Raw genomic sequence first — 13,306 nt, forward strand, 5'->3', positions numbered from 1 at the left:
ATGGGTAATTCTCAAGGAGGTGACTTACAATTCAGGTTTAAACGAACAAAAAGAACCCAGGGAAGTGGAGAAAGACAGATAGGAGAAGCTAACAAAGGTAAAGCTGGTTAATAAAGATTGTTTTGTGTATTATCTGGGTATTGTTCCCTAATCTTCCAAAAATACCTCAAATGATCAATCTTTGTTTTTTCCAAAAGAGATAGAAAGAGACATATTTGGAAATTTGTGTCCTGCTTTTAGCAAATAGCTCCAGATAGAAGATGAGTAAAGAGATGTTGGTCTCAGTAACATATTGTATTCTGGTATTTTTCACATGTATGTGCACAAATTCAAATACTATTGTCTATGATTTTCAATTCAAAACTTAAAACAATTAGTTACATTTGATGTTATAATAAGGAATGGCTAACATAGTAACACATTCCCTTAGAAAAGTAAGCTCGTTAAAAATGTGTGCATTGGGCTGGGAGTTTGGCCTAGTGGTAGAGTGCTTGCCTAGCATGCACAAAGCCCTGAGTTCAATTCCTCAACACAACATACATACAAAAAGTTGGAAGTATTGCTGTGGCTCAAGTGATGGAATGCTAGCCTTGAGAAAGCCCATCAAAGTACAGTGCTCAGGTCCTGGGCTCAAGCCCCAAAACTGGCAAAAAAAAAAAAAGTTGAGTCAAAGTCATATTGAACTTACACTCTGCAACAGAAAAGTTGTCTGGAGATGAATGCTTAAAGAAAAGGAATTGCTATGAATTTTGATCTCATGCTAATTCATTCTGAGCTAATGAATTCTATCAAGAGGTAATGGCACTCAGCTCCTCTTATAGTGATCAAGACTAACTGTAAGAGATTAAAGCTGATGACCAGGAAAGGGAGCAATCAAGGTGCATCCCTAAAGTTTGCCTTTAGGTAAATTGCCTCATCTTAAACTGAAAGCATCAGCTAAAGCAATTATTTTTCTACAATATTTCCCCTTCACAGGGTAACTGCAAATGATACTTGTAGACAGGCAAAAATTTCCAAATATGAAGTGAATGTTTTATTATCAATAAAGCACTGTTACTGTGAAAGTAATTGAATATCAAATCAACAACCAAAAAAAGGATGTAATATGCTTTGTTATTAATGTAATAAAAGACATAAAATTTCTTTGGCTTGCTTAAACTGAGGAAAATCTGAGAATTCAGAGGAGGATTTCTCACTAACTTTCATTGGGAATGCTTCTAACTCAAAAATTTCTTTCCATATATGGCAGAAAATAAAGGCAGGCTCCCTCTCCTATCCTGACTCCAAGATCTACTCTGATGACTTTCAGTATCAGCTTTCCATTCTCCACCACATCCGTTAAGGTTTCAGAATTACAATCTGACTTTTAAGAACTGGGGAGAAGTCCATGCCTCTAGGTAGACAGTCCTCAAGGAAGGCTTCAAAGTACTTAGAGTATTACATGGGCTACCATAGTAGCCCTGCAGCCCCTAACCTCTTCAGAAAGGCCATGGAAGGTTCCTGCCCTGGCACAACACCTAGCAGGAAGTCATTCCTGAGCAAGCTTGCTCAGAAAGTCAGGGGCCTAGGAAGACAGCAGAAATTGACCGTTTTGCTGCACCCCTAGCCCATGGCACTATCACCTGGGGCAATGCCATCAGCCACTCTTCAGCATCATCCCTCCCTGCTTCTGCTTCTCATAGGCTGTAATAATCTTTATTTGCAGAGCAATAACCTTTTTCTCATCTTTTCATCTAACTGCTCATGACAAATATATATATATTAAAATATACAAATTAAAATATGCATTTACATGTTAGATAATTCATAATTTAAAATACATAATATATAATATTTTATGTAATATATATGTTGCTCAAGTATTATAAATTATATATTATATATCATACATATAATATGGTATATATTCTATATTATGTACATATAATGTACAATATATATAATTTGATGTATAATATACACATATTTCTATATGTATTATAATTTATATAGTTATACATATCATATATACAATATTAGGATATATACATATGTTTTATATATACATACACTATAATTACACATATATACATATATAGTATACATATATATATTACATTCTTAGGTTATTATTGCTGACATTACAGAAATGCAAGTTGAGTATCATTGCTTAGGACAAGCAATGTTTCAGATTTCAGTCATCAGAAAAATATTGGAATATTTATATATATATATATGTGGGATATCTTCAAAATTAGATCTAAACCTGAACACAAAATTATTTTGTTTCATATATATATATATATATATATATATCTTGAAGTTAATTTTATACAAATTTTTCTGTGTCTGCATTCTGACTATATCCTGTCCCATTAGATCAGTTGTGGAATTTTGCATTGATGCCTTCATGTTGTCATTTTAAAAGTTTCAGACTCAGGCATGAAACATTCTGGGCTTTGGATGCTTAATTAAAATATACTTGAGCCTATGCCAAAGATCATCTTTGAGAAAAGAAAAAAAAAGAAATGTACTCATTACCTTACTTACATAACTTTAACCCCTCAGTACCACACAAAAAAGGAACTTTGTCTTTACCATAAAAAAAGAACTTTGGAGTCATTTCAACAGGTAAAAATTAAGCAGTGGCTACTTTGGTATATCTATTTTCTGTAATGTTAATTTTTAGAGACAGCAAGGGAGGAAAATCCTAGCTCCCTTCAGATAGGTCAAGTGGTCAGAAGTTAGGACATTCTGACTAGACAGTGAGATAGGGTGAAAGATACAGCTAAAAGTACAGGGTACAACAGGATCAAGTCCTTCCCACTGCTGTGTGCTTCCTGAAGCAAATTGATTTACCTTTCTCTGACTGACTTTCCTTAGTGATGTTAGTTTCTTTAGACTGCTGTGATTACCCCAAAGGTAATATTAAACAAGAAGCATATCTTCTGTCATAATTCTAGAAGTCTGAAATGAGTTTCATTGAGCAGAATTTGTAGTGTTGGGAAACTTGACTTTTCTCTCAAATTTAAGAAGAGAATCCTTCCTGCTGTGTCTGCTTCCTGTGGCCAATAACATTTCTTAGCTTTCCCCAGTCTCTGCCTCTCTGGTCACATTGCCTTTTCCTCATATTATCTTTCTCTAATCAGAATATTGGTAATCGCACTCAGAACCTACATGATAATACAGGATAATCTCTCCATTCCCTGATCATAGCTGAATCACAAAGCCAGATCCTGTATTGTCATCTGAAATACAATCAGATTCCAGGGACTAGGATATAAATATTTACTAGGTGTGCAATTGAAGAATATGCAGTTAGTTTTCTATATTTTTAGGTTTCATGTCCATAAATTCAACTAACCTAAGATTGAAAATAATAAAATAGGAAAAATGTATTTGTACTGAACATGGACATACTTCTTCCTTCTTATTCTATTTTTTTCTTTTTCTTTTTTGCCAATCCTGGGGCTTGAACTCAGTCCTTGAGGACTTTTTGCTCAAGAATGGTGCTCTAAAATTGAACCACACCTCCACTACCCATTTTTGAGTCGCTGATTGGAGATAAGAGTGTCAAGGGAACTTTGCTGCCCCGTACTCAGGTCTCAGCTTCCTGAGTAGCTAGGATAACAGACATGAGCCACCAGTTCCTGACTTCATTATTTCTTAAACAATGCAACAAAACAATTATAAGTAGTCTGGAGATTATTCAAGTGTAAGAGAGGATACCCATAGCTTATATGCCAGCACTGTCTATGGAATTTGCACATTTTGCTATCTACAGTAGTTTCCTAGAACCAAACCCCTATGAGGTCTCAGGAACAAGTGTAGTCATGTAATTTACTTAGAGCAATACCTATCAGGCTATAAAATACTCAATTAGCTGATGATGGCTGTGATGTCAACAATAATACTACAACAAAATGTAGCAAAAAGGTTTCAAAATACTTTTGTTTGCATATGCGGGTGTGCTTACACAAATGCATGGATGTGCCAGTAGTCAGGCAGAGTTTAATTTAAGGGCTAAGGTCTATATGCTCACACCATGTTTGATTACACAGATGGTGCTCTATCACTTGAGCCAGGCCTTTAGTCAGGCTAGATGGAATCTCACAGATTTGTCCAGGCTAGCTTTGAAACCCCATCCTTTCATCTCAACCTCTTTAATCTCAGCTTAGCCAGGATAAACCACAGGTACCCAACAGCGAAATATTTTTAAATGAACATACAGAGAAGGTCTCCCATCAGAGTTTTTGGTGTGTGCTAATTTTACCACATTATTATCATTCACAGAACATCTCACTACCTTTCCCTAAGTTTGACCTGACACTGCATACCACTGTGTATGTAAATCATGTCAACAATTCCATCTGTCCTGAATCCTTCCCAAGTTTAAAGCCAAAAGTGAGGTAATATAGTTACGTCTTTTTGTTCTCTTGTCTCCTGCCCACCTAGGATACAGACTTGATGACCTTCAACATCTCTGTGCACCGATCGTGGTGGCGGGAACACGGGCCTGGGTGTGTCCGGAGAGTGCTGCCTCCGTCAGCGCATGGCATGATGGATGACTACACATACGTCTCTGTCACTGGCTGCTCCCTCAGCTTCCAGTACATGGAGGTCATCCACAGTGCTGTTCAAATACTGCTCTCTGTAAGTGTCACTTCTGTGCCATTGTCTGATCAGGACTCTTTTCTTCCTGGCACCTTCTATCTACCTGCCTGATAAGCAGTGTCACAAATAAGCACACACAAAAAGCACTACTGCAGATATGGCTGTGATTGTGGTATCATTAGGCTAACTTAGATACAAGCCACATGATTCAATGAAATAATATGACAATCTCCGAAAGAAGAACATTATCCACTCGCTACCCCAGACATGGCTACTAATGCATTCCTGTAATAATGCCTATTTTTTTCCAGAGAAAGAAAGATGGAAATATTCCCTCCCCCATTCCTGCCATTTGTTCAATCTAAGTAACCTCACATTTCAAATAAGTACTGCCAACTAAAAAAAAAAAATCTCCCATGAGCTGCTTAGCATTGGTATCTGGATACAGTTCCACATACAATAACAAGGAACAGAATTTTCTTGATCATAGATCATAGGTGTATGTGCTTTGTATCTATAAAATTCCTTCAAAGTAGTTTTTTTTTTCTATCAGACTGATTTACCCATAGTTTGGCCACTTGTTCTGTATGATTAGTTTAAAATATTTTATTAAGATTTATTTCTTTAATATAGTATTTTTAGTTTAATTTTATTGTCAAAGTGATATACAGAAGGGTTACAGTTACATAACTAAGGTAATGATTGCATTCTTGTTATTCAAGAATGACATGTCTTTGAGACCCACCAAAGACTTGTCATTTAGTTTGATCAGAATAGAAAACAGCTATTATCAACCACACTTTCACATAACTAACCATCTCATTTCCAATTAGATTTAAACTAAGAGATGCAACCTCAAAAATAAACAACAGATACAAAAGAAATATGTGTGCCGGGCACAGTGGCTCCCACCTGTAATCCTAACTACTCAAGAGGCTAAGATCTGAGGATTAGAGTTCAAAGCCAGCCCAGGCACTAAAGTCCATGAGGCTCTTACCTCCAAGTAACCACTAGAAAATGGGAAATGGTGCTGTGATTCAAGGGGTAGAGTGGTAGCCTTGAGCTGAAGAGCTCAGGGACAATGCCCAGGCCCAGGGGTAGAACAGTACCTTGAGCTGAAGAGCTCAGGGACAGCCTGCAGGGCCAGAGTTCAAGCCCCATGATTGATCAAAAAAAAGTATGTGAATGAGAAATGTACTTCAGTGTTGTTTCTAGAAGTTCTTGCTATTACTGTAACTATTATCTAGCGCTAGGAAATAAGTGACTCTAAACTCTAGTTACTGACAGCAGTAATATTTCTTTGCTAAGAGTTCTGTGGGCGAGGGAGTAGGGATATGGGCAGGGTTCTGATTCAGATCACACAGGTGAACAATGTGACCATTGTTCTAAACAGACACCTACTTGATGTGAGATACTGAGATACCCAGGGTAGACTCAATCCCTACTGGCTGTTGGCTCTTATTTGCCTCAATATAGTTTCTCATTCTGCAAAAACTTGACAAGCTCTCTTACAGTGAGGCCAGCAAGCTCTATGTAAACCTCCACTAATCAAGCTTCCATTAAACTTCTACCTAAGTAATATTTGTTATTGTTCTACTGGCTCCAGGGAGGCCAAGAGCAGAGTCAATAAAGAAGGAAGCAATAGAAAGACAAGGCATGGTTCACTTCAGGTGACCCACACAGTGTTTTCACCTCGTCTATTCAATTAGTTAAATTACTGTTGCCTGATCTGCTTGTCTCATCTTATTTTAGTGTATTTTATTGTTGGGATAATGGGTATAGGGGTTACAGTCACGCTCGTCAGGTAGTAGGTGCATTACTTCTCAAACCTTGATACCCCTTCTCATGTTTTTGTCCCCCTTTCCTTCCTAGTCATCTTGTTTTCCCCCCTTCCCCTCCCTATTTCAAATAAACAAATAAGTGTAGATACAATATGCCAGTCTACACTTAGAGAATTTTGAATTACAATTTTCTAGAAAGACTAGAAGAATAAGTAAAAGCAAAGAGTGGATCAAATGGCAGAGTGCTAGCCTTGAGCAAAAAGTGTCCAAGGAGAGTATCCCGGCCCCAAGTTCAAGCTCCAGGACTAGCAAAAAAAAGAAAAAAAAGCAAAGATCTTTTAGCGATCTTGTTTCAAAAGGCAATCGACATTGAAGTCAAAGAAAGGGATTATAGCTCAATGGCAACAATTTCCTCTCAGACATGTAACAGGGTATCTGAAAAGGAAATTATAAGAGTCTATAATCATCTTTACATGTGTAAATGTAATATACTACCATTTATCTATGTATGATTGTCTTCCCTTATTGCCTAGCCTTTCTATAATCTAGAAGCTACATATGAGATGTGATATATATATATATATTCCATACTTTTAAATGTGTAACTTAATTTTCTCTTAAAGTATTTCAAACTAGTTAAGGTATAAAGAAATTTTTTATCATATACTAAATGCCAAAGGTTTTTGCTAATTTCTTGGTATCAAAATATTTGTTGAGAATCTTAAATATGTAGAGAAATCATCTTCTTTTTCAAAAATATTCATAGTATGTTGCTAAGCCACTTTGTGGAGTCACATTGGTGTGGTGTTCAATGCTTTTCAGTGCAGAAAACTAACACAGGATCAGAAAGCCATTTCTCCATAACTCCAACTCCAATTTATAGCAATATGAAGGTACTTGATAAGGAGCTGGGCTGTCTCATAAAAGCATAACCTAAAGGGAAATCTAAATAAACTGTATACATTCCTACTTAAAAGTCCTTGTCACTTAAAAATAAATTTCTCCACATTCATAGCTGCCTGCATCCATATATGATTCTGACTGTAGTGTTAAGCCTTCAGAAATTAAAAGGATTAGTCAGTGCTCTCTGAGGTTTCTTGTGTAGTGCAGCTTCCAGACAACATTTTTAAATATTTTATCTTTTTATATTAGAATACAATACAATTGGAGCTTGTTTCACAACTATGAAATTGCATTAATCCACTCAAACCCTCAAGAGATATATCCTAAGACCGCTCCAGTCTCCCCAGTGGATACCTCAAACAACAGATATTCCCAAATCATACAATATACAATGTTTCTTTTTCTGTACATTTATATCCATGAAAATGTTCAAATTCTAATATAAGCACAGGAAGATATTAGCAATCATAATGCATCAATCAACTTCAGCATGTCAGAATTTTCCTTTTTTTACATCAAGAATGGTCACCATTTTACTTTCATTTTTTTTAACCATTACCAGTATGACAGGCACTTGTCACCATGTCTAGCTTCCCTTTTGTGGAGACTCCATCTGATATGGAACCATGATTTTCCCATTCCTTGCCTTCTAAGTAGCTCAGATTACAGATGGGAGCTACCTGAGCCTGGCTTACGGTTTCTTTAAGTGCATTACAACATTTGAACTTACTGCTTGCTCAAAATGACCCATGAGGTACCTATTATTATAGGTATTCTACAGGAAAATGGAGACTAAAATAGAGGCTAAGCAATTTTCCTGATGCTACAAATCTTGTAAGTATGTGAAGGTGGACCTCAAATCTAGGCAGGCAGACTTGAGAGTTGATTCTCTTCCCCTGTCACTACAGTCTTACTCACAACATGAGAAAGAACTTCCTGCTTCCTTGAAGCTCATTGTCAAGTTCAGGAAATCCCTCTGATCTGTGAGGCTGAGAATCTTCTTTTATTGATGGAGTTAACTTGACAGCTCCAGCATTGGAAAGTAACAAAAACGATGTCTATCTGAGAGTTAAAATATTTATAGCGAGAATAATACATAATGTTATCTTTCAACCTTGGAAACATCTCTCTGTCACCTTTTCCTTGTTTGAAAATACAGAGCTTCAATATTTTTAAAATGCTAAACATATCAGACTTGTTTCCCCTCTGCTGGCTTTCCAGGTAATTGGATGAAAAAGGAAGTCATAGATTCTGCGACCTCAGGTTCTTCCTAGATTACCTTACTGTTCCAGAGATTTAATTTTGTATGAAATACATGACTTCTATCTTTACCTAATCTTGAGCCATTTCTAAAAAGTGCATGCTTCACAGAAACAAAATTGTAGGCGAGTCACTCCCTATGCACTGTCTCTAGTTGCTGTAATTTAGTTTCATCCTCATAAAAACAAAGTCAACAAATGATTTAGAGGTTCCTTCAACCAAGAAATCAGTATTCCCAATCAAAACATTGAAAGGGGAAGAATTCTCATAGAAACAATATTTCTTTAAAAAAAACCTTGACACACCTAGACAGTTCATATTTGTAATCCTAGGGAGATGAGACCTGAAGGATCAAATTCTAAGCCCAGCCAAAATAGTTTATTAGACTCCACCTCCAAAATAACTAGCAAAAGCAGGGCTGGAGGTATAGCTCAAGTGGTAAAGTGTCAACATAACAAGCTTCGAGACTTGAGTTCATACCCCAGTACTGCAAAAAAAAAATCTTTATCAACTTATTTGTATTCTGAAACAAGAAAAGAATGTGGCTGGCTAGTCAATAAAATGTTTTAGATTTGTGTTTGCTTGGTGAACTATGCTTTTCATTTATTTCTCAATATTTATGTCTAGGAAGGGTGCTAAGGGAAATTTTATATAACTTAATGAGACCTATTCTGTATACCATATAATTCACCCTCCAAAAGTGCATCATTCAGTAGTTGTGAGAGTATCCACAGATATGTGTGACTTTCAATAATTAATTTAGAATACATCTATCACCTCAGAAAGAAAACCTATCTGTGTGCCCTTGCTCCTACCTTGTAACTAAGTACTACTCTACTTCTTGCCTTTGTACATTTACTTACAACATGCTGAAGTCATACTAAACAATATGACTGAAGGCATATTATGCAGCTTTTGTATCTGACTGCTCTTACCCCTTATCATAGAACTGATTTTTGTTTTTTGTTTTTGATTTTGTTCTGGTCCTGGGGCTTGAACTCAAAGCCTGGGTGCTGCCCTTGAGCTTTTATGCTCCAAGTTAACACTCTATTACTTCTGGCTTTCTTGGTGTTTAATTAGAGATAAAAGTCTTGAGGGTTTTCCTGACCAGACTGATGTTGACGCAAGGTCCTTAGATTTTACTCACCTGAGTAGCTAGGATTACAGGCATGAGCCACCAGCACCTGGCTAGAAGTTGTGATTTGTTGTTTATTTGGTTTGGTTTGGTTTTTATTTTTTCATATATTTTTATTGTGATTAATAGAAGGGTTACATTATATTCGCCAGATAGAAGGTGCATTACTTCACATACATTGATACCCTTTCTCATGTCTTGGTCCCCATTTCCCTCCTCCTACCCCTACCCTTCATCTTCTTTTCCCCCCTTCCCTATCCAATTTCAAATAACCAAATACTGTTTCTATGTAGTGAAGGGGCTTGAATGCAGGGCCTAGGCACTGTCCCTGAGCAATTTTCCTCAAAGCTAATACTCTACCTCTTCAAAGTGGTAGCCACAGCTCCACTTTCCATTTTTGAATGGTTAATTGGAGATGAGTATCAGAGGGACTTGTCTGCCAGGCTAGTTTTCAAATCACTATCCTCAGATCTCAGCCTCCCAAGTACGTAGGAGTACAAGCATGAGCCATCAATATCCAAGTAGGCTACATAGTGCTGCAGGTCCACCTAAATGAGGTATTTCAGGTCTTTGATTCTTTTAAGAGCTGTATGATATTCTAGCTCAAATCTGCCCTTTTTGGACATATGTATAATACTTAGTCCAATTTTCATAACTAATTCAACCGTATGTAACCTTCACTTTCCCACTAATAACACTCTGCAGGCAATACATGTCTACAAAACATCATATACTTCTTTTCTGGAAACATGCATTGCAGATAGCAATTCCTAGCTCTTACTTAGATGATTTTAGTGATTTTTTTTCATTTCATTTCCCTTTTATTTATTGTTATTGTTATTGTATAGGTGATATACAGAGGGGTTACAGTTACATGAAACACATAATGAAACTAATACTTTTTGAACCATATCTCCTCTCCCTTCACTCTCTCCCAGTTTTCCCCACCCACAAGAGGTACAGTTTATTTCCACATAGTGTCCCATGAGTACCACTGTTCACCCTTCGTTCCACCTTTTCTGTTTCCTCCCTGTATACTCCCAAATAAAAACAAATAAGACAACAGGAAAAGAAAACAAAAATAGCAGCAAGAGCAACTAAAAAAAGCTTCTTTCTTGAAGTTCATTTTAGCAAACATTATTTTATATTATCATACACATATGCACATGGCTATTGAGACTTTGTGATCCTCTCCTATGCATACCTTCCTTTGGCTTCAGTATGTGAGTGTCTACAGCGCTATATAATTTATCATATCCCAGTGTGTGTGTGTGTGTGTGTGTGTGTGTGTGTGTGTGTGTGTATTTGTATTTGTATTATAGAGATATTTTGTCTTGTGTAAACCAAAAACTATATGAAGCATCTATGGGTTTTAATCATTTAAAGCATATAAATATTGAAGGGTCAAATTCTATTTTATAACTTTCTCCAAACTGAGATGTATATGATTAGATTTTATTCTTTATGTTAATCATTTATCACTGATATGCTAGTATTTCCAACCACAAATCTCATTCCATTTCCAAACAAAAGAATTTATTCTTTTAATCTTAATGCTCATGATTATCTGGACATGTTTTCAAGTTTTCATAAATTACTTCCATCTTATTTCTAAATAATCCCTTAAATATTGATTATTAAGTACAAAAGAGAGTTATGATGTTCAGTATACTTAAATACAGTTTCATCAGAGAAATGCAAAGCTTTATTAGAAACCATATCTAATACAAAAGCCATTAACATAAAACTCTGAAATCTGTTTAAAAATTAATCAAGATAAATATTGTGACTATAGACTCATGAAGATATTAAAGGCAAGGAATTTAATTTTAATGACATTTTACTTAGAATAATTTAATGTCACATAGATGTTGGAAGATTTTTTATCTTCATTCCTAGGTTAGAATAACTATTAGATTAAAAAATGTGAGTTTTCATAATAACCAGAACTAATTTAAAAGCATCCAACATTCTTTTTTCATATACTTTTTATTGTAAATAATAGAAGGGTTACATGATATTTGCCAGATAGATGGTGCATTAATGCTCATACATTGATACCCTTTCACATGTCTTGGTCCCCATTTCCCTCCTCCCCACCCCAACCCCTCATATTGTTTTCCCCCATTCCGTGTCCAATTTCAAATAACCAAATACAAATATATCCAATATATCAGGTAACAAAGTGAGATACTGTAACAATATGAAATAACCAAGGGACAGCAAAAGAGATGAGAGATAACATAGTACCTTAAGAACAGCAATCATTTATTATATGGCTTTTGTTCCTATATCCTAGAGATCCTTTCATTTAGCATCCTACTATATGGCCTTTTGTATCAAGGTTTTGCTCTATTGCAAATCTCTTCTAGGAGAGCCCAATGTTTCTACGTATTATGACAAAGGAGGGAAACCATTCAGCCTAAGTTCCTTTGAGTCGGGCTTACTTCACTTAATATGATCTTTTCTAAGACTTTCCATTTCCTAACAAATGGAGCAATGTCATTCTTTCTGACAGCAGCATAGAATTACCTTGTATACTAATACCATGTCTTGTTGATCCACTCATCAACTGAGGGACATCTAGGTTGGTTCCATATCTTTGCTATAGTAAATAGTGCTGCAATGAATATTGCTGTGCTGCTGGATTTAGTGTCTTCGTTTCTGGATGATTGGGTAAATGCCAAGTAGTGGAATTGCTGGGACATAGTGGAGCTCTATGTTTAGTCTTTTGAGGAATTGCCATACTGCTTTCCATAGTGGTTGAACGAGTTTGCACTCCCACCAACTGTGTAGTAGGGATCCCTCCTGGGCACATCCCCTCCAGCATCAGTTGTTATTAGCTTTCTTGATCCTGGCCATTCTAACTGGAGTGAGGTAGAATCTTAGAGTTGTTTTGATTTGCATTTCTTTTGTGACCAAAGATGTTGAGCATTTCTTCATGTGTCTATAGGCCATTTTTGTTTCTTCTTCAGAGAAGACTCGTATTAAGTCTTTGGCCCATCTTTTAATGGGATGGTTGCTTCTTTGGAGATTAGTTTTGGGGTGATTCAATTTTTTGAGCTGTTGATATATTTTAGATATGAGGTTTTTCTCTGTTGTATGGTTGGTGAAGATCTTCTCCCATTCTGTAGGCTTCCTAATTAATTAACTAGCTATGTCCTTTGCCATACAAAAGCTTTGCAGTTTAATGCAGTCCCACTTATCCAGACTTTCTCTGATTTGTTGTGATTCTTGGTCCTTATTAAGAAAGTTTCAACCTGTGCCAAGGAGGTCTAGTGTATCTCCTATTCCTTCTTGTAAAGTTTTCAGAGTGTCGGCTTTTACCTCCAGGTCTTTGATCCATTTGGAGCTAATTCTACTACAGGGTGACAAAGAAGGATCCAACTTTATTTTTCTGCATGTGCTTAACCAGTTCTGCCAGCACCACTTGTTGAAGAGGCTATCTTTCTTCCATTCTAAATTTTTGGCTCCCTTGTCAAAGATTAGGTGGCCATAGGTCTGTGGTTTAATATCTGGGTCTTCAGTTCTATTCCATTGGTCTTCAGGCCTGTTTTTGTGCCAGTACCAAGCTGTTTTGAGAATTATACCTCTGTAATAGAGTCTAAAGTTTGGTATTGAAATTCCTCCAGCG

General features: G+C 36.3%; 1 protein-coding gene across 1 annotated transcript in view; it reads left to right on the forward strand.

Moving 5' to 3' along the window:
- The window catches only part of Nkain3 (sodium/potassium transporting ATPase interacting 3), a 518,782-nt gene that overhangs the window by 387,486 nt on the left and 117,990 nt on the right, over positions 1-13,306 (forward strand). The window contains exon 4 of the mRNA XM_090338872.1: positions 4,435-4,632. Coding sequence (XP_090194998.1) covers positions 4,435-4,632 — 198 coding nt within the window. The remainder of the gene's footprint in view (positions 1-4,434; positions 4,633-13,306) is intronic.

This window comes from Megascapheus bottae, chromosome 9 (assembly GCF_031878675.1).
Source record: "Megascapheus bottae isolate mThoBot1 chromosome 9, mThoBot2.hap1, whole genome shotgun sequence".
Taxonomy (NCBI): Eukaryota; Metazoa; Chordata; class Mammalia; order Rodentia; family Geomyidae; genus Megascapheus; species Megascapheus bottae.